Source organism: Octopus bimaculoides, chromosome 1 (genome assembly GCF_001194135.2).
Source record: "Octopus bimaculoides isolate UCB-OBI-ISO-001 chromosome 1, ASM119413v2, whole genome shotgun sequence".
In the NCBI taxonomy this organism is placed as follows: domain Eukaryota; kingdom Metazoa; phylum Mollusca; class Cephalopoda; order Octopoda; family Octopodidae; genus Octopus; species Octopus bimaculoides.
In genome coordinates this window covers 54,776,899-54,804,096 of record NC_068981.1, presented here as the reverse complement: position 1 = coordinate 54,804,096, position 27,198 = coordinate 54,776,899, and the positions used below count along the sequence as shown (strand labels likewise).

Sequence of the window (27,198 nt, the reverse complement as noted above, 5' to 3'; positions counted from 1 at the left end):
TTTATATAAAGCATTTTAATATATCAAAAAAAATAATTGTTTTCAAAGAAATGTTTTTTAATACATTTCATGCATTGTCTGTTTAACTGTTATTATTCAACCCAACCCAACCCACCCTCTGCCAAATATAACAAGCCTTTACAAAAAAATGTGTAAAAAAAGATGTGAGAAAGTGAAATGGGATTTTAAAATGCTGGGATTCAGAAGTGATGATAAAATATATGAGCAAGTGGCAACATGATGGTGGTTAGACTAACCAGGCTGAGCTAGCATATCAAAACAATAATGATGATGAAATAATGTAGCTTTGCTATGATATCAAAGTTATAACATAAATAAAACCTCCAGACAAAATTCTCATAATTTCGTCAATCAAAATTACAGTAAAATATATTGATCTTAAAGACGTTTCTTGAAATAAATACCATACAGTTTTAGCAGTTAATATAAGTATTTACCTTTTGATACTGTAGAGATGTTACAGAAAAGCAACCTTTCTTTCATAGTTTTAATAACAAAAATAAGGGATTGATGAAAATTAGAAACACTACTAAAATTTTAATCATCATCATCATCATCACTTTAACAATCACTTTTCCATGCTTGCATGCATTAGAAAGGGTTTATTGAGGAAGATTTTCTATGGAAGAACATCCAGTCACAGAAAATCTGCCTCAATAACCTCTGACCTATGCAAGCATGGAAAAGTAGGCATTAAAATAATGATGATGATGATGATGATGACTAGAATTTTAGTATATATTTAAAGAAGTAAGTAGTATAAAATGGTAGGGTAGACCTTTAAAATGAGTGAAGTAGAAATTGATTTCAGAACTGATTTATCTTTGGTGTAATGCTATGAAAACTTAATTATTTATTTCTATGGCATCAGTAGTCTGCATAAGGTTAATGCAATAAATAAGTAGTAAAAACTTTGATCTGCTACCTCTGCAATGCAAATTATTAAAGCAAGTTGTGTTGTTAAGGACAAGCTCTCACTATGTAAAAACTACTACTCATGGCATGCATCTGAAACAAGCCCAATCCTTAGCTTTCTCATGTGGCTTAAGCCTTTAAATCCAGTGGAACTGTTTTTACTAACTGGAAAAGGTTAAAGGCAGATCCTGGTATTGTAAAGCTAGGGCTTTGGGTGGAGATAACTTGCATTCTGAGAAAACAGATCAGTTAAAAGATGCAAAACTCTGAGGCTTTAAGAGTAAAACCTGAACACAAAACTAGAACTGGAGAAACTAAGGTGACCTGTTGTCAAACTTCATTCTGGCAACAATTTGTGACAACACTGATGCTAAGCTGTATCAGCCTGAAGCAACATCAACAGCATGAAGTGGTAAGTCTTGCAGCATGGAAAGATGCTGGTCTTTCATACAAATTTGTTAAGATCTGCATCCTGGACAGGAAATTTCAGTGTCATTCCACTGTAATGTGGAAAGTAGCAGTCCACTGTGATTGTTGCTTCAATATGACCCTCCACAGCCACAACTGATGCTGTTCTACCAATACAGAATAAAGTAAGATTTTCCAGTATAGACACATGCTCTCACATATGACACAAAGCCTCTTGAGTAGAGTTTAACCAACAAGCAATATTTTACATGCCATACTAAATTTGAAGTAGCCTAATCAAATAATGTTTAAAGAGAAATAGAAAGGAAAATAAGTATTGAATGTATTTATGAATGATAAACCATTAACCCTTTTGATACCAACATACATGAAACAATTCACAGTTTTATGAAACAAAATCATGTTAAAGAACATATTGAAAATAAATCTTTGACTTAATTTTAGGTAAGAACTTTTAAGTTATGTTCCAAGCATTTAGTTATTTTACAAAATCACTCCAAATTCTAGATGATATTTTAAAATATTAATTAAAACACATTGATAGAGTATTTAATTAAAGATAAGATCACAAAATTGTTAAAGTGTAATTTAAAAGGGTTAATAATGACTAAATACTTTTCACCTATCATATGGTTGGTTTATTTAAATAACTAAACAGTTATATTGTATATCTAATGGTTACTGTAGGGAATTTTTAAGACATAACATACTGACATTCTGAAATAAAAATATTTGATTTTAAAAAAAAACAGTGAATTTATTCTTTATTTTCTGCAACATGTAATATTTAGAGTTCTTTTAATTAAAAAAAATCCTTTTCGATGTCAAGTAGAATGTTACTTAAAAGGTAGCAATGCCCTGTAAATGAATATTTAAAAGGAGAAAATTATATTTCTATTTTATCTATAAAATATTTTAGAAAATTAATGAATGCTGTGATCAAAATTTAGAGAAAACAATTTAGATATGAATCCTCCTTCTTAACAATACTTGAGTTAATCACATAATAAAATTAATTTTAGAGAATATATTTCTTGATTTATAATTTTAGCCTTCATTATAAAATTTCAGAATAAGATGTTTTACTTTTAGACAAAATAAATTATATCATACTTCAAATCAATATATACATTATAAGTTATAAGTTATTAATGCTTCTGTGTAACTGAAGGTAAACTCTTAACAAAGGACTCAATTTTAAGACCATTCATAATTTTCCTCTTTCAATTCTACAAAATACTTCTACATTACAAAGCACCTACATGGTCCTTGCAATTTGTAAGAAACAAAATGGAAGAGATTTTGAGATCTTTTTTTTTTTTATCTATATCCCTTACTGAATATATGCAGTATATGCTAAAAGTGTACACAAAGAAAGGAACTTTATAAAAATAACTGAAATTGAAAGCACTTCTGAATGGTCACTCAACTTATTAGAATTGGTGACCAAATTTTTCTCAAAGTCACAAAGAAAAAGACCACTGGTCAATGCAATCATAGATAAATGAAAAGACAAGATTGTCACAGCTAGAGTGCTTTCAAGTCTTCCCATTTAGGGCTGAACAGGGACTAAACAACTTTGAAACCCAATAAAGCATGCTTAATTAAACAGAGAAAATCTGATGTCTCTTCCTAAAAATAAATATTTTGTGTAATCTATTTTCATACAAAAGAAATTATAATTATTTTATGGAAGTAACAGGTACTTAGATATTGTTTTCTTTCATTCAGAGTAGTTATTCAAAACAGAAGCAAAAGAAATTTACAACATTAATTTTTTTTCAGCAATCTTGATTTTAACAAATATCTATATTTTTAATAAAGATTCTAAAAAAATAAATGTTTTAAAAAAATGAAGACAAATGTTAGAAATGTAAAATAATTATATGACAATATTATCATGAATTAATAACATTATCATACATATAGCATCATATAACAAAACTGGTCATTATATAAACAAATTTAATGTTCATGGAATTCACTTAAATTTCTATTCCAACCTACATTTTTTATTATTTCTAGTATAACTATACAGACTGAGAGACAGACAGACAGATATAGATATATATATATAAAGAAAAAAGAGGTAGTCAGGATTTAGATAAAAATTATTTATTTAGTGCTTTCATCCCATTTATGGATTCATCATGAACATTTTCCTGAAATTTTAGATTGAATTTAAAAAATGGTTCTCAAGTAAATAATAAAATATGATTTTTGCAAACCAAAGCCTTGTCATGGAACAACCAACCTACATATAAAATATTGAAACCAAAAGTCTAAATTGTTGGACTTCAGAATTTACTTGTAGGAATATATTTTTTGCCACCTAATTTAACACTACCACCTGATACTTTGGGTGCCTTTAGATAAGTTCACGTTGTTTGCAAACATTTAGGCTTGGTCTCTGATTTGAGAAAACCTTTCTCCATCCCTTCCACTAAGTCTCTGAAGGTATGTAAAGGATCACAGGCACTGTCTTTGCATCTAAAAAAACTTGTAAAAAAGAGCTAATTAATTTAGTCAACCATACTTTGAATTATACATATAAATTATGTAAATTGTAACTAAGTCTGTAATTTCTTCTCTGATAACAAGTATAGGTTGAAAGATTCAATGGTATAATATTCATTTTTATATTGATGGTGCAATAGGTTGGTTGAGATTCATCTCTTGATTATTTTAAGTAATTTCTCTTTTCCAACTAACCCTCATTTAATCCAGAAAACTTGAATTTCCTAATCAGAATTGGCATTATAATAGAATACCTTATACAGCACAATATTTCATTAATGATTTCTTATCACTGATAAACTTTGTTTTCTGAAACACTATGGGTTTATTCTGACAAAAACATCACCATAGATTTCACCACAGATGGCAATTGTGATAATATAGGAAATTTACATTCAGAGAGCAATAGCTAAATAATGACAAACTGGGAGAGGAAAAGAGAAGAATTTTAAATAAATGATTCAGAGTATTTAATATGGTAATTGTAAAAAATAATTCAGTTATATTAGATATGAGGTTAACTGAAAACCTATTTATTGTCTCTTCCTCTTCATCATGGGAAATAATGGTATTATTGCGGATATTTCTATTCAAGCGTAATGAAACAAATTAGCACGAGCAACTGTTTATAGCTTAAGTCTTGATCACTTCACTGAATCAAGTTTTATTAATTTTCTTTATTATATCAATAATCCTCGGTTGCTCACAAGCCTAGTTCCTGCCATCCATCTTCTATACTATATTCAACCGCTCCCTTCTTTCTTGTATAAAGCATTCTATAACACAATCTGTTGATCCTAACCCAAGCCTTATTGCCCATGCATTACTAAACACACTTTATAAATCCTAACTTTCATCACCCAGGGAAGAAACATTTAGTTAAAACAAACATAAACCTTGATTTTTCCCAAGTAATGTAGTCCAAAATGTGTACTTTCAATTTTAATTCCCCAAAGAGACACAAATATAATCTAATTATTGACTGCAATATAAAATGGAAACCAAATGATCACTATGTATGACTAAGATGCAAGACAATGTAAAATGATAATAACATTTAAGTAAAGGAGAATGATTATAGGGCACAGTTGTAATATATGGATATTACTAAGTAACATTATCAACTAATTACATGTTGCATAATGAATAATTAAAGTTATTTTAATAGTGGTATTAAAAGAATGATGGATAGTACAATCAGATAAAATTTTTTGCTGTGTTTCTTACATTCCTATACGTTCTGAGCTCTAATCTACTTGAATCAGTTTTGACTTTCATCCATTTAGCAGTCAGTCAAATATTGGGGTTAAATAAATTATCTTAACCCACAACACAGAACAATGAATCATCTGAGCTATACCATGGTCCAGAATAATAAGAGCCCTCTTCACAACATATAGAATAATCTAAACCCTTCCACAAAACACTGAATTAGCTGAGCCCTCATGCAAAACATAGAATAAACTGAACCCTCCCACCAGCTCACAAACAACACAGAGTAACATGAGCTTTAACCCACAACACAGAACAATGAATCATCTGAGCTATACTATGGTCCAGAATAATCTGAGCCCTCCCAGAACACATAGAATAATCTGTGCCCTCCCACAAAACATACAATGATTTGACCCCTGCCACAAAACACTGAATTAGCGGAGCCCTCATGCAAAACATAGAATAAGTTGAGCCCACCCACTAGAGAGAGCTTTCCACAACACAGAATAATCTGAGCCCTCCCTCAAAACATAGAATAAACTGAACCCTCCCACCAAACTTTTGGTTGTAAGCATACATCAGAAATTTTTATTATTGACATTAAAAGGGCTGTGGATTTAGTAGAGGAATGAAGAATGATTCTCTCTATTTAGTCAATCACTTTATGTTGAGAGCGAAAATTCTGCTGAAGTTGACTTTGAGATTTATGCAATATATAAAGTAAACCCTAATCAATCAGTCTTTTTGCTACTGAAGATTTTATGTAAAACAATATCCCACTTGTTACACTAACAATACAGTATGTCTCTATTGTCTGTAGGATTTCCAGCCATATTGTAACTGGAGTAGATTTTCATTGAAAATACTATTACTATCTTACCAAAGTCACCTGATATTAGAATGTAAACTAAAACAAAAGCAAACACACTTTTGCAATCTTTAGTGTTTGGGAAATTTCAATAGCCACAACAGCCATGTAATTAAGAAGATCACTTCACAACAATGTAGTTTCAGGTTCAATCCCACTGAGTAGCACCTTGATTAAGTATCTTTTACTCTAGCCTCAGGTTGACCAATGTCTTATGAATGGAATTCGATAGACAGAATCTATGCAGAAACTCAACATGTGTGTGTGTGTGTGTGTATGTGTGTGTGTGTGTGTGTATTCACGCACATTCATGAGAGAGCAAGATCACTTGAGAGTGATACTGGTTACATGTTAGTTACCACAGTACCATGTGTTGTATGTTTTGGGTTATCAGCAACTAAACTGGCAACCTCACCAAGGAAGCTTGGTGAGGTGCGTGATTTTGGACATCCTGCAGGATGAAAAGCAAGACACTTGTTCAAAGGAGTCAATGGCCATCCAATAATGTGGTGCATTAGGACAAAGTAATTCTTGAAGATGAACAAGTACACTGTAAGACCACTTCAGAATGATGAATCCTTAGTTCTTATCAGAACATTTCTCTAGAAGAAGGATACTCTGAAGTAAAAGCTAGGATCATTCAATTTCTGAGCCACAGAAAAGAAAAATGTTCTATCTGAAAAGTGAGTGCAGTTCTGTTCACACTTCACTCACTATAATTAGTTTCACATGCAGGAACTTCTTAAAAAATACTATGGATTTCTCACAAAGTCCTGCAGCAATGAGAAGTAGTTGAACACACAAGCTTGATTCCTGGAAGTACTTGCATGTAGATGGCTTGGATGACTGCTCACTTCTTTTCCAAACAATGGCAAAGGCGAAATCCAACAGCATCTCAAGTGGCCAAGAAGCCTTTTTCAGGGATAGCACTGCTCACCTGTTCATCAGGAAGAACCTAGAAATAGTGGTCTATACAAAGCTTGCATAATGCTTTTTTGATACTGGTCAGCTACATATGGCTGGCAGTTGTGCTCTTTTGCAATCCATGGTAATATATGAGAAATTTCCAAGAACTGGTTGTATTTGGGCACAAGTTGACTTCCACCATATATATACATATGTCTAATGCATCTCATAAGTTTCTGTCAAACTGTACAAACAATACTAGCATGGAAAACAGACATTATATAATTTTTACATATAATGTCTGGTAGGTCAAGTTACATCTCTTTATGTTAAAAATGTAACTTAGCACTTCAATAAGTATAGATCAATAAACTATGTCTCAGACTGAAATAAGTAATGCAATCAGAATAATTAACCAAATTTGCCAAAAAATTACTAAAAGCTAATAAAAAATATTTTTAAAAAGAGATAGACATAAAGAGAGAAATAGAAAGAACAGAGATCAGAGAAAAAGAGAGAGAGAAAGTAAAAGAGTAACTATGCCAACATGTTACTAATCAAGATTTCATTGATAAATACTAAACATAAAATTGTGATCTAACCAGTTTCCTCACAATTTACTAACCATGATCATTACTTTGGTACTGTGAGCTGGGTGGATCCTTATTATGAATTATATTAATATCAGCCATGTTCACCATTAAATTTTCTTTTCAAACTCCTAGCAATCTCATACAGATTTACAAATTAGAACCAAAAGAAACTTCTATGTACCTAGATCAAAACTTCCTTTCAAATGGTTTAATAATATTGATTTTTAACAAAACTAAATTGATTTCTAACATTAACATTAACTGGTTTCTACAATTAATAACTTACATTGCTGTAAACTGTTCCTTTGGATTCATTCTGAGCCTATTCCCAGCAATATGTTTGGTTAAGCTCTTTAGATGTTTCTTCAGATTTTTTTTTGTTTTTTAATGTCAGTGTTTTTGTGGAATATTTTTAGGCAACTTCTAATGGTATGTGGAAACACTTTAGAGCATATGCACATGGCTAATCATTAAAATTTTTAGCCTTGCCACAATGAAGTAATCTAACATTCATTACTAGCAGTGGTTTAATAGTGTATTCTAAAATTGTCTCGAGGGTCAGAGTTGAGACAATGAACAAAACTTCAAGATATATTGCAGATGAATTTCTCAGAAAAACTTGGCGCTGAGTCTAGAAACAGAATAAAATATCTCTACCTCTTGAATCAGATTTAGACTTAGTTAGTTTGTCATTACACAGTGAAAAAGCTACAATATATATATTACATATCTTTAGGAAAAAATAGCTGGTAAATCCTAAGTTTTGAATCTGCTATCATCGACAAATGTTAGATTAAACAGGTTTGCATGAAAATTACTTGAGTTATCTTGTTCAAATCTTACAGTTATAATACAATTAACATTTTTAACAAAAATAATTTAGTAAAAATTGATATATAGTTTATTCTTCCTTGACCATTCACACACTGACATCTTGCATGAACTCTTCTGACACCATACACTATATATGCACTACTTCCATGAACAGAAATTAAAGAACATAATCTTAACACTTCTAAAAGGTAGAATGGTCATGGCTGGAATATAACTGATTTGGGCTGACCTAGGGATTAAAATATACAAACACAAACAACTTAAAATTTGAACAACAACTAACTTGTGGCCAATGTCAGAGTGTTTACCTAAGATAATGGATATTGTTATTAAATACATTATAAAAAGTATCCAGAAGAAAAAACTGACTGACTGACCAATCTACACTCATTAAAATGCTTATGTTCATTGTCCACTGTGGTCTCTTCTAGAAATACTGCAATAGATTAGGGTGGTTTCATTGGAATATCAAAAAATAGTGATCCGTTCCCTGCGAATTGGCACACTATCATCATACCCTTTACTTGTACCAATCCAGCAAAAAATGAATCAGCCTTGTTTGATGCCATTGCTTGTGTTGAACCAGTTGCAGTTCCTACTTTCTATACAAACTATAGCCCGCTGCTTTGCATACAAAGCACAATTCAGAGCTATCAAATGTCCAGGAAAGATGATTACTGAGTTGTGAAAGTATACAACTAGCATTTCAACAAACATTTGAACTTTCCCTTTTGAAAATCAATGGCCTTAGAGAAATAACAAATTCATTAATTCTGCTATACAACAGAAATAACTAAGCACAAGCAAATATTTATAGACATAATTTCACAGTATAGTCTACTAAAAAATAAAGAACTATACAAAAACAGAAAACATTAGACAACTCATACAGAATGAAGATACTAAATTCATCTGTTTTAGTAATGCTTTGATCATTTTCTTTGGCAGGTTATAAATATCATAATCAGTTTTGTCATCAATTTATGTCTGCTTTTTTATACTGGTATGGGGCAGATGGTTGTCATGGACTAAGACAGTTCTTATTCAAACTAATTCCTTCTTAGATTGGAGGATCCATTTTTGGCATTTTTCTTAGCTAAATGCCCTACAATCACCCACTTTACAGTGTGCATTGGGTGTATTTTATTATGTCACTATCAGTAGAGAAGTTGTATTATCAGCATGACTAGATCATTCTCTCTACTCAATATTTTCTTCATTTGTTAATTCACCAACACTAGAGAATTGTCTCGTCCCTTACAGATAGATGGGGAAATGACAGAAGAGAGCTAGAGCAAGTGAGAGAGAGAGTGAGTAATAGAAGATAAGTGTGATAATAGCATGAGGGTAATAGAGGAGAGAGTAAAGGGAAAAAAAGAATGACTGATGAATGGCTGCCCAAAGACTATTGATAAGGAGATTGGATAGAAATAGCATGAACAACATGATGAAGGAAAAGAGATTGACAGGGAGATAGAATGAAAGAAGAAGTACTAAAAGTGAGAGAGTAATGGGGAGAGTGTGATGAGAAAGTGAGTGATGGTCAATAATGAACAACAGAGAGTAATATAAGAGAATGATGAAGAGGATGCTTGTAAAAGAGTGGGAATGATAGGTTTCAACAATGAATGGTAAGAGAAGAAGCAATGGGAGAGAGAGAGTGATGTCTAATAAGAAAGAGTGATGTCTAATAAGAAAGAGTGATTTAAAGAGGAATGAAATATAAACAAATCAAATGCAATGCCATTCTTTGGTACAAAGGCAGCACAAGGTGAGAGAAATAGAGTGATAAGAAATACATTTATAGAGAAAGAGAAGAGTAAAGAAAGAGTATTGAAGAGAAAGGGGAAGTAAATGGAGACTTAATAAGAACATGATGACTAGGAAAGATCCAAATGGATTAATCTTCATCATCACCTCAGCAACATTTTTACATCCATTTTTACCATGCTTGCATAGACTGTATGAGCTCTCTCTAGCATGGTGTCATGCAACAAGTCACAGTCATTTGTCATCTTCTTCATAAGTTTCAGCCTCTTGAGAGATGTCTTCACTTTGCTCCACATTTTCTTTGACATTCCTCTACGATTGGTTCTACTCACTTGGAGTACTAAGCACTTATTTACACAACTGGTGTCTTCCATATATATCACTTGCCTGCATCATCACTGTCTTGATTCCTCATGTATCCGACTTTTTATCTAACTCCTTTGTGATCCTTCCATTATACCAACTAGTAGAAAGACCGCCCTCTAGATGGTTTTCTGCTAGTCAAACCTGGAATGTGTGTGTGTTTATATTACAGAGACAGTCTGTGTGTTTATATTAGAGAGAGAGAGAGAGGTGGGGGAGAGAACATTGCAAATATGAAAAAAAAAAAAAAAAACGTATAAATAAAAGTTCATTTAAAACTATCAGGTAGCGAATATTTAAATTTGTGAACTTGAAATATTCAATAATAAAAGTAAGTTCAGAAAGTAAATTTTCCTGAAAACTTCAATTTATAAAAAATCTCACTTGCTTAGTAAATATTTCTTTCAATAATGTATCGTTAGTAAATATTTCTTTCAGTTATTTATGCATTTAGTGTGCTAGAAATAGAAGCAATCACATTGTCATTTTTGTAAGGCTTATAGCATTCCAAACAGTCATACCAACAAAATCACTTCTTAATTTTTTTTTTTTTTTAATTATACCAGTATATTCAAAAATTTTCATCTTATCAAAAATAAGTCTCAAAGTTATACAGCTATTTTGTCTAATAGCATTCGTCCATCATCATTATCGTTTAATGTCAACCTTCCATGCTAGCATGGGTGGTCATTCATTCAATAAATAATTATTTTTTACATTACATATATATAGAATAAACTGTGGGTTTGGGAAATAGTGAATTAAAACTTGAAATGAAAATATTGAAATGAATATATATCAAATTATCATTAATGAAAACAAAAGGCAAGGGAGAGTAAGAAACTGTTGTAAATGAAAACAGAAAATTTCACCTCCAACAAATTAATATTGTTTATTAAATCTATTCTACAGTGAATGCTACGAATATTTAAATTTGTGAAGAACTTGAAGTTCAAATATTAGATAAACTTCAGAAATCGAAATTACATGAATTTATTAAAAAATTGCTTTCTTTTAGTAACTGTTACATTTCTTTCTTTCTTGCCTTTAACCCTCCAACACAGAGTGTAGGCCACTTATAATTGAATTCCATGTCGCATAATTTTTCACTTCTGTACTTATACTCTACCATGAATGTCCCTTTCTCTAGTTTCTTTTGTGTTGATCTACGCCACGAGTTCTTAGGCCTACCCCTCTTTCTATATCCATCCGGATTCCACTGTAAAGCACTTTTCGATACATTTGGTGTGTCCTTTCTAATTGTGCTACCAATCCACTTCCACTTTTTCTTAAATACTTGCTCCCTAATCGAAACTTGATTCATTCTTTGCCATAGCTCCATATTGCTTATGTGTTTGGGCCATCTCATTTTAAGTATACTACGGGAAGAGAGTAAGAGTAGAAAAGGCAGTAACAGGGAAGGATGGCCGGACGCTAACATCAATTCTAGAACAAAAAAAATCGATGGAAGGAACATTTTGAAGATTTGCTCAATAGACTACCTCCTGACACAATAGCCAACATTGTGCCAAGAAATTTGGATCTTAACATCAGCCTTGACCCACCATCCAAGTTTGAAATAAGAAAGGCTATACAATCCCTCAAGAATGGGAAAGCAGGAGGTATAGACAATATTCCAGTTGAAGCAATGAAATCAACTATAGAAATAGTCCATTATTTTCTAAGATATGGCAGGAAGAAAATGTGCCTAATGATTGGAAAGAGGGACTCATTGTAAAATTGCCAAAAAAAGGTGATTTAAGCATTTGTGGAAATTATAACTGTTACATACCTAATTAATAAGCAGCTTCCTCCATTATAATATAGATATATAAATATTACACATTCAGTAGTATGCTGACCTCATTTCTTTCCAACCTTCACACATTCTTCACATTAAAGACCCACATCTTGTTACCATGCAGCTTTGCACTTTGTACATAAGCATTGTACAAACTCTGAGAGAAACCCCATATTGTTAGCAGACACAGTAACATTCTAAGCCTTCTCCACTTTGTTCTCACTCTGGCAATTATGCTTTTGGAACACCTACTTCTGTTATTAATTTAATCACCTAGATAGCAAAAGCGATTAATTACAGCTAGAGAGCCTTCCAAATATCTGAAGGAATTTATCTCACACACACTTGAACTTCTAACAACCCATGTGTATTTATCACACATGAAATCTATATTCCCTGTCAGCCTACTTCCAGTAACAGTACACTCTTTGTACATCCTTAGCTTACACTGACTACATTGTACGAAATTCCTACCTACTCTTTTTCTGCATGTCAAGCATAGCCATTTTCAAAAGCAGTACTGTACTCTCTTCTTTCCTATTTACTAAAATTTGCATCTTTGCTAAGTTGCTTAGGCCTCTAATTCTGCTTCCAATTTTGGAATCTCCTTTCTAAACCTTTGACCAATTCAGCTCTAAGAGTTAAATTATCAACACACAGGAGTTCCTACAGACAACAAGTTTCAGACTATTCTGTTATGGTTTCAAAATGTGTTTATAGTTTTGTAAATAACCACCTGACTACAGAGCACAGGACCCTGTCAAAAGCCTTCTTCACCTCAACAAAAGCTAAGCAAATATTTCTCACTAAGAAAAAGGTATAAAGGATACCTGTCATGACATAAACCTAAACCATTTTGTTTAGGTTAATTCTTTTCTTAATCACTTGTGCTATTACCCTTTCAATAGCTTTCATGACCTTGTCCATCAATCTGATGCTCCTATAGTTGTGTTTCTGCAGAGACAAGTAACTACAGAATACACTTTCATTTGATCTGCTCCAAGTTCAAAATTTTTGATGAAGTTAATAAGTTACATATGAAAAGCTTAGCTTTAAGATCTGCTTTATACAAGGGGGGTTTGAAAAGATGAATTTCAGCTCAATAACATTTTATTGTAATAAGGCTGTGTTAAGAATATAATTATATTTTTGAGGCAATGAATGAATCAAAACTCTGTCTGTCTGTCTGTATGTATGTATGTGGACATATGTGTGCATGTGCATGCATATATGTCAGTTAAAAACCCTTATTAACGCTTCTATGTATTTTGTGAATGTTGCTGAAGGTTCAAAAAATACATTGAAGCCTTAATGAATAACACAGAAGAGAAGCTTCAAGGATTGATTAATATTGTGACTGAGGAGAATGGAAAGCTTGGATTGGCGATTAACTGCCAGAAAACCCTCTCAATGGTCTTACCAAGAAAGCACAGGTACCCGCATGTCACTCGACAGTGAATGGAACTGGGATAGAGCAGAAGGACAGTTCCATATATCTGGGAAGTTGGATAACATCAGATGGAAGGTCAGATAAGGACAGCAGGTGCAGAATTTGATTAGCAAAGAAGACTTTTATGGATATGAGGAGCATTTTTTGTGCAAAGAGAATTGGAATGGAAGTCAAGAAAAGACTGTTGAAGTGCTACATCTGGTCGGCGTTAACATATAGATGTGAGTCTTGGATGATAAGCAAAGTCATAGAGAAGAGACTCAAAACTGCAGAAATGTGGTTTTATAGAAAAATGCTTAGAATCTTGTGGGTACAGAAGGTAACGAATGTGGAAGTGTTGAGGAAGATGAAAGTAAAGAGACAGTTGATGGATACTATCAGAGAGAGACAATGGAGAGTTGTTGGTCATTTTCTCAGAGAGGATGACGGAATGGAGTGTTACATGGCAGAAACTGAGATGATTGGAAAGAGAGCGAGAGGAAGGCAGAGAATGAGAGGAAGGCAGAGAATGAAGATGTTTGACTGGATGAGGAAGAGAATGAATGTACAGAATGAGAAAGACCTGGGTGATGTTGCAAGAGACAGAAGTAAATGGAGGAGGAACAAGCCATGATTCATCAATGGCATGAACATGGCATGACATAAGAGAGTTGCAGAAGGTGATTCATGGGTGATTCTGTGTGTGCATGATGTTTATGTTGTTGGGTGTAATGGTGGATTTGTTAAGAGCTACTTTTAGCCTGTTTGTCTGGAATCTTAGTGATGTTGTTGCACAGCCATAGCTGAAGAATATAGCAGGAGAAAGCAACTCTGATGTCATCTGTACAAAAGACTGTGTGCATGTTTTATGAAGGCATGGAAAGGTTGTGTAGATATAAATTAAAAAAGAGGTTGCCTTTGCATATAGGTATGTCCCCTACATCCCTCTTCAGCTGGGTGATTCTAATCTCACAGTTTCATAGGTGCCACATAAAAAGCAGCCATGATAAAAGCACCTGTGCCAGTACTGTGTAAAAGCACCCAGTACACTCTGTATTTGAAAATGCTCTATGGCTGTTGTTGAAGTTGTTAATGCTGCTAGTGGTTTTATATAGTATTTTACTGCTCGCTTTCTGGTTTATGACCAATACAAATATTTGCAAGTTTTCTGTTTTTGTTTGATTTCTGAGTTTTATTCCTGTTGTGTGTAGAGTCACTGCAATGTGTTTGATATACTGCCTGATTTTTATTAAGTTAGCTAATTCAGTTGTGTAGTTAGAGTTGTATTTCCAAGCTAGTTTTCAGTAATATTTTGTTTTTATTGTATGTAGCTAGTTTGTGCCAGGTGTTAAGAAGAAGGGTAGGAACAGGTGTGTTACAGTAGAGGACATACATATCTACCCAGCTAGAAAAGAAGAGAAGATGGTGGTGAGGAGGTGTTAGAACATAACTTCAAGTTACAAGAGGGTGATCACACCCCACTCGATCAGCAAGTCTTGTCTTGTGTACTACTTGGCATCCTCAAGATCAGCAGGTTTTGTCTTGTGTACTACTTGGCAACCACACGAGTGCCAATAATACAAAAAAGCACCCACTATACTCTGTCAGGTGACTGATGTTAGGGAGGGTATCCATCTGTAGAGATCATCACAAAACAAGCAGGAGTTCAACACAGTTCTCTGATTTGTTGGATCTTGTCAAACCACCCAACCCATGCCAGCATGGAATATGGATGTTAAATGATGATGAAGAGCAATGACGATGTACTACAGTATTTGTGATTGTAGTGTTACTTAATTCTGAGGACAGACTCTTGGTTTATCGAAGTTTATGGAAGAATTTTCTTAATTTGCTCATTGATGCTGTGTGCTTATAGGCAGGTAACAAAAGACAGTTAAGAGATTATTTACCATGTGACCAGGATAAGTAGATGTGTGGAGCAAAAGATAATGTTTGGAGATAATTTATTATAGTTAGGTGGTACAGGACTTTATATTATGAAAGTGGAGTATAGATCAATTACATTAACCTCAGTGCTTGACCAGTATTTATTTTATCAACCCCAGAAAGATGAAAAACAAAAATCGATTTTGGTAAAATTTGTACTCAGAACATAAAGAGATGTAATTAAATACCATAGAACATTTTAACAGTACATTATCAATTCTGCTAATCTACTGCCTCTATAATATTTATGATAATACTAATATTATCATACTAATACTAATAATAATGATTTCTAACAAGGTCACAGGAAAAGAACAATTAAATTAACCACAGTACTTGACAGCTATCTATTCTACGGTTCCAGGAAGGATGAAAAGTGAAGTCAACACCAGCATAATTTGAGTTCAAAACATAGTAAAGTAGCATAAAACATTTTAATCTATTTCTCTACCAATTCTGTTACTCTCTGCTCTTCTTAACAATGGTGATTATGATAATGGCAACAACAACAGCAGTTACATTAAGGGTTTCTTCAAGAGAGAAAGTATCAAAACACAAAAACAAACTGGAAAAACTGGAACAACTAGATAACAAGAAATAACACCACAAAAAGAAGTAGCTTTTGCAAAATTAATAGGGTTTAAAAACTTAGACAATACTCATCAGATTTAGAGGAAAAGTGATTCCCACAAATAATGTTTAACCAAACATCAACTATTAAAAGATTAACATATTTCCATTTCCTTTTTGGGTTTTTTTTTCTCTTTCTAAAATTTTGTGTACTGTCTACGAGAGATATTAAAATAATACAGCATGTTTAAAATGCAGAACATATTTTCATTGAAACAGCAATATATGAATATTTGATCATCAAAAGTAGTTTCCTCTAAATTCTGTGCATATATGTAGATACATTTTACAACCAAAGCACAAAAGAAATTAATGTGCACACAAGAAATAAATACATGTAGTATTAAAATAATGTAGTTATCAATAATCAAACTTATTCAGTACACAATGTTTTGTTTCAGAAAAAAATTTGCACACCATAAGATTTTTGCACAAACTATTAAAAATTAGAGCAACATTGATCAAATGTCATGATATTAATATATTTATAAGTCATTACCCACAAAAGAAAACAATAATCAAACAGAAGAGAATGACAGACAATTAAACCAAGAGATAGAGTGACAAGGAATAAAATTTGCAATATTGTTTAGGAAATTTTGAAATATAAGTTTCACTGAATTAATATTAATAGCTTAATAATGATAATACACATCAAAACCAAAGCAGAATAACTTCTTTGTAAGCAATGATGCATTTTTAAAGTAAGTTAGTCAGAAGAGGAAGAGCATGGTTTTGGTAGATCCTTCAAGACTTGTGAGATCTATATGGCTGATGTTCAACAAAGAAACAGTTCTCTGAAAATTTGGTACAAGGCCAGAAATTTTTAGGGAAAAGGTAAGTTACATTAACTCTAGAATCCAACTGGTACTTATTTTATCAACCCCGAATGGCTGAAAAACAATGTTGATCTCAACAAAATTTTAACTCAGAATGTTAAGATGGACAAAATGTTACTAAACATTTTGCCCAGTGTGCTAACCTTCTGCCAGATCACCATCTAAGTTCTCTGAAATATTAATATGCCACATTAGAACACAAAATATGCCACATTAGAACACAAAATACCCATTTATAAGTGAAGTAGTGTATAGATGATTAAATTAACTAGAATACGTGGTTGATATTTTTTTTTTCACTCCTTGAGCTATGACATGAAAATTCCACCCTGGCAGAATTTGAACTGAACTCAACGTATGAAGAGAGTGAATCATTTGAAAAATTAATATAAGTAAAATACCTACAAGTAAACAATTCACACAGAGTTTAACCTCAGAAAATGTTATTGATATTAAAAATCACTATAACAGCAGAAACAATAATCAGCAAAAATAAATGAAGTTTTTTGAAATTAAAGCAACAAAAACCAATTTTGAAATAAAATCTATAAATCTAAAAAGTTTCAAAACAAAAACAGACAATACCACTAATGTTCAGACAAAAGAAAAACCAATTACTTATTCATGGTCACTCTATGTAAACAGGTTTTTCGATGATGAAAGCAATAAGAAATTGGAGATATTAGTAGTGAGATCATCATCATCATCAACATCTGTTTTCCATGCTAGCATGGGTTGGATGGTTTAACAGAAGCTGGTAAGGCCAGGAACCACACCAGGCTCCATTGTCTGTTTTGGCATGGTTTCTATAGCTGGATGCCCTTCCTAATGCTAACCACTTTACCAAGTGTTCTGGGTGTTGTTACTTGCCACCAGCACCAACAGGGTCACCAAGCAACTTGCAAGACAAAACTCCTTGGCTGGAAGTGTGAGGGGGGGGGAGTATTGAGGCAGAGGTGGCTTTGTGCCAGTTGAGAGATCAAAGGTGTGGAGGGACATTAAAGGTGTTGCAGAGTAGATACATGGATAGTCCAGTTGGAAAAGAAAAGAGAGTGAGTTAGAGAGTAATTAAAGAGAGTGGGTCAGTTAGAGTGTAAGATAGAGTGGATAAGAGGTAAGATAAAGCGAGCAATAGTAAGATAGATGGCGGTGAAGATGTGTTGAGACATGCCCTTGTGGGACATGGCAGGGAGAATAAGAGAGGTGACAGAAGTTTAGGACCGGGTGAGTAGGCAGGGAAGCAGTGACAGTAGCAAAAGACAGAATGATGTATAGGAGAGACTTGGGTGGGGGGAGATAATGTGAAATGGAAGTGGTTCATGGGGGAGGGGAGGCAACTGAGATGATGTAGAATGAGCCCACTCAGCTCTCAGGTGATAGAGAAGTGGTGGGTATTAGGGGATGAAATGTGGGGAGAAAAATAGACAGGTCAGAGAGGATGGAAGTGGGGTGGGGTAGAGCCCTTCATGGACAAGCATTAGTAAGGTGGTTTTAGGATATTAATTCTGTTGTGGTAAACAAGTCTTCTAGAGTACAGCGAGGCACCAGATAACTTAAGGCTCAGCATCTTGAGATCAGCCTTCAATACTTTGTCCCATGTCTTCCTGGGTTTCCCTCTTCTACAAATTTCATCTGCTTTAAGTGAAAGACACTTCTTTATGCAACTGTCCACAGCCATATGCATCGCATGTCTAAATCAGCACAGTCTTCTCTTTAGCATACTGCATCTAATTCCTCATATGCCTAACATTAGCACTCTGCTGCATGTGTACACTGACATTACACACCCAGCAGAATATACTAGCTTCATTTTTCTCTACTTCTTCACATGTCCTCTGCTGTGTAGCATTGCAGTTTGTACAAATACATCATGCAATCCTTTTTATTTTCACTCCGAGAGAGAGACCTTTGGCTGCCAGCAGAGGTAAAAGCTCTCTGAATGTCTCCATCTTATTATTCTAGCAATTAGACTTTCTGAACATCCCCTTCCACTGCTGATTAGAAGCCCTAGGTAGCAGAAACAATCCACTGCCTCTAGAGAGCTTCCGGGATGTTTTAAAAAATCAATTTCTAATGTATCTGTAGACTTGATGGCTCCTGTGCATCTTATACACACACAATCACTACTTTCTCTGTTAACCTTCCTATTATTCCATTATACCGCCTGTGTGTACACAGTTGCACTGCATACACTGTATAGAATTCCTGCCTACACCTTTCCTACAAATTGAGCAGGGCCAGTTACCTAAAGTAAGTAGAGTCTTGTCTGTTTTCTTGCTTACTAGAACTTTGGTCTTAAAAATAAAGAGGAGAAAACAAAAATAACCCATCTATAGAAAGACTTCACAAAACTGGTTTCATTTTCTTCTCACATATTCAACTACATAAATTTTAATGAATGTTTCTATTTTTTTTCTTTTTGCAAGTAAAACAAGAGAAAAAATTTTATATCACACTCTGTAATTTACTCCATTGATCTGTATCTTCAAGATATTTTAATTTTTTGCTGTAATTAACATTTTCTTGTGAAGATCGTTTCATTCCTAATTTATCAGCTAATTTGACTCCAGGAATGAAGCTAACATTTTCCAAACCAAAGGACAGCATAAAACATTTAAATGTTCCATTCTATCAGATTGCATGCCACTCTTTGTTCAATAAGAAATCAAGACAGTTTTAGAATTTCAATAAATGAAACATAAAAAAAAGAAAAATTTCAAATTTCAGACAGTTATTTCCTAAATCTGGATAGACAAATCTACACCAATCATGTTGTATAGTATAGAAATTTCAATAACTACTATCTTTATTAATCAACACATTTCAAGCTACATTTGAAGATATTCTTTTTTTGGTATGAGATGATCACAAGTTCAATCAGTTCTTCCATCCAGTAAAGACAAAGAAAAACTTGAGATTTAAACATAAAAGAAAATTAAACTTACATTCAGAACGCATGCCAACTGCAAGGCACTTCTGTAGACGACAAAACTGACAGCGATTACGATGCATTTTTGTGACTGGGCAATCTTTGTTACCCCGACAGGCATAGCCCAGCTGTTTCCGAATACTTCTTTTAAAGAAACCTTTGCATCCTTCACAACTAATTGCACCATAGTGACGGCCTGAAAAATATAATAGTGAGATATATGGCATTAGATTTTTTTTTTCTTTTTTGATTTGATATGAGTTTACTTCTATTTTTATATTAACATGAATAGGATGATGTTGCAAATCAACTGTGAAAAGAAATATGGTGCCCAGTATCCTTCTTAACACCAACTGTTCAGTTGTACATTGAACAGTTGGTGGAGTCTACTCATAATGAAATTGATTAGAGTAAGTAATACTTTTACTAATCATAACTAAATACTAGGATCAAATTTAAACTCATAAGTTTTGATTCAGTAATCTAATACTTAAACCATCCAGTTCTTATGAGTTCTTTATCCACTGATTTCCAATCCATAAAGCTCAATAATTTCTCACAAAGGAATGAAGTCTCAAGAGTTTATTAGAATTAAAACACATTAGGATATTTGTGTTTCTACGAAACATACTTTTAATATAAGTGATAGGGGTTCTGATTTTTATAAATCGATCAGAGATTTAAGTCAGTTGAGAACTTCTTGTTGCTTTCTTTCTAAAATGAAATGAAATTATTGCTATAGAGAAGGGTGGAAAAAGTACATTACTTGCAAAGTAAATCCACAATTCCATAACAAAAGTTATACCAGGATTTAGGAGCTGAAATCAAATGTCTAATTCTTCTTATGTCAGCAATACAGCAATGTTTGTGAGATATCAAATGAATAAGTGATTATGGAAAGGTAAGCCAATGATATATAGTGAAAGACCACAACATACACAAGTCATTCAAGGAATAACTATAAGTATTTGGAAATATAATCTCAAAACTATCATTCAAATGAATTTTACATGATTTACATAGCTCTCAAAAGTTATTCATCTACATCTTGATTTCTTAGTGCTTAACAAAGTACATCAATAAAGGTGAAACACAGATGTTTGTTCTTAGCAATGAACATTGCACATCAAAAATGGTATCTGTGATTCTACATTTGACCTAAACATCTAATACAAGCTGCTATAAAATCTCTGCGAAATATCAATAATAACAGCAACAGTAATAATTCATATGATCATTTTTCAAACTTAGTGTTTATATTATTAACTTAATCTTTAGAAATTACATTTTTATTTTTTTTTTACATTTACATCTACATTCTATTTCAATTGGCTTCTAGTAACACTCTTAACCACAAGGTCAGTGACCTAGTGATTAAGCACTCTTGTATCTTTGATTTAAAAAAAATAAAGGTTCCAAGTTTGAATCTAGTCCGGTACTATGAACACACCAAAGAAAGGCAAGTAGAAATCAAACTAATAAAAACTAAGTATAGATTTGAATTAAAAAAGAAATTGCTTTGCCTCTAAAGATGTTAATAGGCTGAATTTAGAATCTTATTAATAATAACTTTTCTCAGACATTTCAATATTTAACAATAACATATTAATAAAATTTTGTGGTAAAACTATGATTTCAATATGACTCAAAAGAAACATACAATAGTAGAGCAAAAATAAAGGAAATGCTTAGCATACACAGAATCTAAACATCTGTCATTTGGTGTAAATAAAAAAATAATTAGATATTTTCACATTCTAGATATCCCCACATTAGTCAATCACAAAGTTACCTTAGTCTCCTATCATCTCAAATACACATATAAATTGCCATCCTGCTCAAGTATTTCCTACAAGTTTTGGCTTGCAAAAGATTCAAGAGGAACATTAATGGTGTCGATCTTACTGGTGTAGGAGGGTCTGCAATAGCCATGGGCACTTGTAATTCCACCAGATCCAGCAAATTTATACACACACACACACACACACACACATATATGTATGTATGTATATATGGAGTTTTATCATGGCTACCGAATAATTGTCACATATTATTTACAGATAAATTCCTCTATTTACATAGTATCAAGTTTTCTTTCTTTTGTTGTCTTACCTTTTCTATCAATATATATATATATATATATATATATATATATATATATAAAGGGTTAATGTTGTTGATGTACATTTGATAATTAAGCTGATTATATAAAACAAAAGATTTACACCAACATAGTTGTTTCTGCCAATTCACAACTTTGGAATATATTTATATATTATTGAACATTTATTCCTATAGACTTTTTAAAGGTCTAAATATAAAATTACTTCCTTGAGTGGTTGCTACTTTTCAACGGTTAACAAATGCAGAACATATGGAATTTTATTTGACCTTTAGAATTATGGCAAAAGAATTTTTTTATTCTCAAGGTTTTTGCTTTACAACCATGTGGTTTTGCATTTAGTCCCAATATGCATCACCTAGGATGTTTTCAGCTATAGCCCAGTCTGACCAATGTTTTGTGAAGGAATCTAGCAGACAGAAACTGCAAGATGCCTCTCATGTATACAAATATAAATATGCTTGATATGTATGAGTGTATGAATGTATGTGATTCTATGAATGAAAGAGTCGTGATGTTGACATTCCTTGTAGTTCTACACTCTTAAAGACCTCTGGAATAAAAACAAATCCATTACTTGAAAACAGATAAAGATTAGCAACAGAAAGAACATCCAGCCACAAAAATTTTGCATCAAACACACGCTAGCATGAAAAAACAAGATTTAAACAAAGAAACCATATCTTGAGACTAAAAAGCTATGTCTAGTATACCTAGCAAAGGAACATATAATGTGCAGCCAGTTTGTAAATGAGAAACATGAAGTGAATGGAAACCTGACAGAATGTGTTAGGATGATAACGCACAAAAGTATGCCTAACATGATACGAATGTAACAGTGATTTGTGACAAAACAATGGAAACAAACTTAACCTGTATCACTATGCTAGTTACTGAACAAGAAGTATAAAATCCATTGTAATAGTGTAGCCAGACACAGAAGAGAGTAAGTTAAAAACACTGATATCAAGACTCAGAATCATGAGGGAGAGTTACTGCAATGCATCAGAATAAGTTGGTGCCATGATAGCAGTTCACTCAACTCAGAATGGTGGAATATGTTATTTCAGATTACCAATGTAGTAGCAATAATGATTTTCAATCACTCTGGCTCAAAGTCTCTCTCCACACACTCCCGCAAATATATACGCTGTCCTCACAGCTCAAACCATCAGCACTTCGATCAAATTGTCTACTGCATTGAGGGCATATTTCTTACTTTACTCCTTTCCAATGTCACAGTCTACAGGAACTTCAAGCTCACAACTCTTTATAGCTCTCTCATGCATCTTACACTGATGCCACCTGTACAGAAACTAAATCTTTTGCAATCCCCAACTCTCTACATCAATTTGTTTCATCCAAGATTAACACACAGGTATTCCAAATTTTCCTGATCTTTTTCTCACTTCCAAACTCAATCTCAATTAAATTTTAAGTATCTCCACACTGTTCAGTCATCCAATCACTGAAATTACCCAACACATACCCATATACCATACAATACCACCTACAGCCAACTGAACACAACTTCACTAGTTTTGTGTATTTGTGCTCTGCACCTGACCCATCAGAGATAGGGAGGAGGGTAAGTGAATCTTTTCTTTCATATTTGTCACCCCATATCATGCACATAGCAAAGAAATCAACTCCTTCATATCCCTCAAATGGTTTACTCATAGTTAAGTTGAAGATATTTAGGCAAAAGAAAAAAAAGGCCTACAACACCTGCACTTACTCAGCCACTTCCACAAAACATGGTGGTGTTTACCCAGTAACAGAACTCCTGCAAGACCACTATCCAAACTATAAAGATTACATCATGTATCATACAGTCCTCAAGCTACCCTAACTCTCTGAACTGCAGCTGATCCTTTTCCTCCCTTATCAAAAGAATCTTCACCAACTTTACAGAATTCTTTTATCATCCCTTTTACAACAACAATGGTTCTTTAAGCAGTATACCTTCATTTTCACTGCTCACAGTGTGCAACCAACTCCACACAGCACACTCTTGTCAAATCTCTTTCAGATCTTTCTCACCCACTCTTCTAGGCCTATCATCCTGCATAAACACACACCAAATACAAAAATACTTTTGGTTGCTTCAAATAAACAGAACCACCAAACAATACTCCTTCTATCGTCACAGATGCTGTGACCAGGAACAAAGCCCTATACCCACCAAACTTTTCAGTCTCTCCTCATAAGAAACAAGCAACAAAGAAAGGCAATGATTCTGACCCAGCCAACTATTGCCCTATCACACTCACATCCAATATCTTTAGGATAAAGGAGACAAACTTTAACAACAGGGTTCTCAACTTTGAATGTCTCTTTTTGATGACCACCAATATGGTTTTCATAAAGCCAAATCTGCTGTATCACATGCCAGTAAGTTCTTCACATGGAGAAATTTGGTAAAAACAATGTTGTTGTTACTGACATCAGTAAAGCTTTCAATTGCATCAGCAAATCTATCGAAATTTCTTGCTTACAGACTTCACTGACCTTTCATCTTTTGAACTGGCAGCTTCCTATCAGATTATACTAATGTAGTGTGTGTTGGCAGAGATCTTTCTGTTTCTCATTCACCAATGCATGTGCTCCAGTGTTTGATTTTTGTTTTCCACTTTCCTCCTTAAATACATCAAAGACATGCTTGCTGGTATGTCCTAAATAACACCATCTTTCCTCCCTCTCTAACTGTGCATTAATCACTAGCTAACTCAATATCATACACTAAACCAACACTGATTCCACAAACAGTTACCTCAAAAGCATCTTCCAATGAAGATATACCAATCTTCTTCAACAGCAAGATAACATAAATGCTACTTGTAGCAAGTAAATGCCACCTCACTACACTCCCACTAAATCATGAACAGCACACAACTAGAGCTCCAAATAATGAACTTCACTATCACCAAGGATCTTTTCCGGCAAAAGTCCAATTTTAACAAGGTTTGACCACATCACAATAACTGGCCCTTCTTTTCAGAAACAGAAAATACTTCCACTCTCCCAAAATTAATGACACACTACAAACCTATTCCCACACCTGGGACAGTGCTACTGTTGCACACATCCTACACCACATTGAGCAAAATACTTCTTGATTGATTGGTATAAAGTTACTCACAGAAATGCTCTTGCCTTTGGCCCAAAACCAAAAGCATGCTGTCTCCTCTCTCTTCATTTTTTTGTATAGTTACTCTAATGGCCTCTGCTCCTTGGAACTGGCTGCTCTTATATCAACCTCCACTCAAGCATGCCCATCTCATTTGTCTCTCCTCCTCCTCTCATCACACTTGCTGTGTCCACATCCAAGTCCTGCACTAATTAATACACCCAGCCCTTCCTTCCCTGACAGTTCAGCCTCTGAAATTTTTTCCTTGCTCATGTGTTTCCTTCAGGTGCAAAGATTTAAGAAGAATATTAACAGCATCAAGCTCACCAGTTCTAAGAAGGGTCTGTGAAAGTCATGAGCAGTGCTTCTTCCTTCAGATCCAGCAGACCTGAAGCAGAGAGGGGCATGTCATTTATGAGGTTTTGAATGACAATGAAAGGACTTTGACAAACCTATGTGATTGATTGACAGATTGACCAAACAATTAAATAAACAATTGATTGGTTACAGTTAAATGATTAACCAACTGACCAATAACAATAAAAGAAGTAAAATAGAATCAGTGCATGTGTTTATTATTGGCATAATGACCTTCCCATGATACAACAAAATATGTTTTAACACCTGAGTTCACCTCAAGAATCTTATAAATCAAATATCAAACAAATAAACTGTTGCAGAGATAAAGGTAATGTAGAAACAATGGGAATGGAGGGTTTTCAACTAATAGATTCAGTAACTACAGTGACAGATGGAAGAATTAACAAGAAAAACTCTATGTGGACAATCAACTAGCTAAAGATAGCAACCAAATTTCTTTTAAATAATACTAATTGTCTTTAAAAAAAATACATTGGACAGGTTTGTTCAAGTTGCACTATATCTAACAAAACTAGTACAGAATAGTGATAGCAGGAACACTTTATTTGATCAGGGGCAGTTCTCGGCTGAACAACTATTATAATAATAAAATGTTAGTGTCAAGCAGTGTTTAGGCATAAGCAAAAATTTAGGTCAGTTGAAAAATGTTTGGAATATATTTCAACTGCTAAAATGCAAATTCACAGCAGTTACCATGGAGAAAATATCTCTCTTATGGTAAAAAGGAGTGAAAACACCCGGTTTGTACAGTGTTGCCATCTATCAGGAATCCCAGACATCAATGTTTCAAGTTCGGCATTGTTAATTACTGGTGTACAAATATAAAATATCTGTATCTATCACAATAAAATATCATCTTAGCTATAATACTTTTTAACCATATTTCTAATTGCCACTTTTCCATATTTACATAGGTCAGACAGAATTTCAATGAGGCAGATTTTCTAGCCAGATATCCTCCCTGTTGCCAATCCTCAACTATTTCCAAGCAAGCTAACCACTGGGCCATTGCGCCTCCACAAAGACACTATGTAAACAAGCTTAATCAAAAATAAGTAAATTACCTAACTGCAATTTTGTAAATTCATAACTTTAAATCTATAACTATTCCATTTTATAACCGGTTTATGTATACACATATTTATATATACTTATATATACACACATACACACCTATCATTTATGTATGCATATATACATACACACATACATATACACAGATCCATATACACATACACAAGTTTAGTTATTAATATATCTTTCGAGCGAGATCGTTGCCGGTGCCCCTGGGCCAGCTCTTGTGCGGGTGACACATGAGGTTTTTCGAGTGAGATCGTTGCCGGTGCCCCCGGACTGGCTCATGTGCGGGCGTCACATGAAATCTTTCGAGCGGGATCGTTGCCAGTGCCCCTGGACTGGCTCATGTGCGGGTGACACATGATATCTTTCGAGCGAGATCGTTGCCAGTGCCCCCGGACTGGCTCTTGTGCGGGTGACACATGAAATGTTTCGAGCGGGATCGTTGCCAGTGCCCCTGGACTGGCTCATGTGCGGGAGAC

General features: G+C 33.7%; 1 protein-coding gene across 9 annotated transcripts in view; it reads right to left on the bottom strand.

Annotated features, from left to right (window-relative positions):
• Positions 1 to 27,198, bottom strand: part of LOC106869571 (orphan steroid hormone receptor 2) — a 168,721-nt gene that overhangs the window by 68,818 nt on the left and 72,705 nt on the right. For all 9 annotated transcript variants that reach the window (XM_052966728.1, XM_052966745.1, XM_052966720.1 and 6 more), the window contains one exon: positions 20,023 to 20,202. In XM_052966728.1, the coding sequence (XP_052822688.1) occupies positions 20,023 to 20,202 (180 nt within the window). The remainder of the gene's footprint in view (positions 1 to 20,022; positions 20,203 to 27,198) is intronic.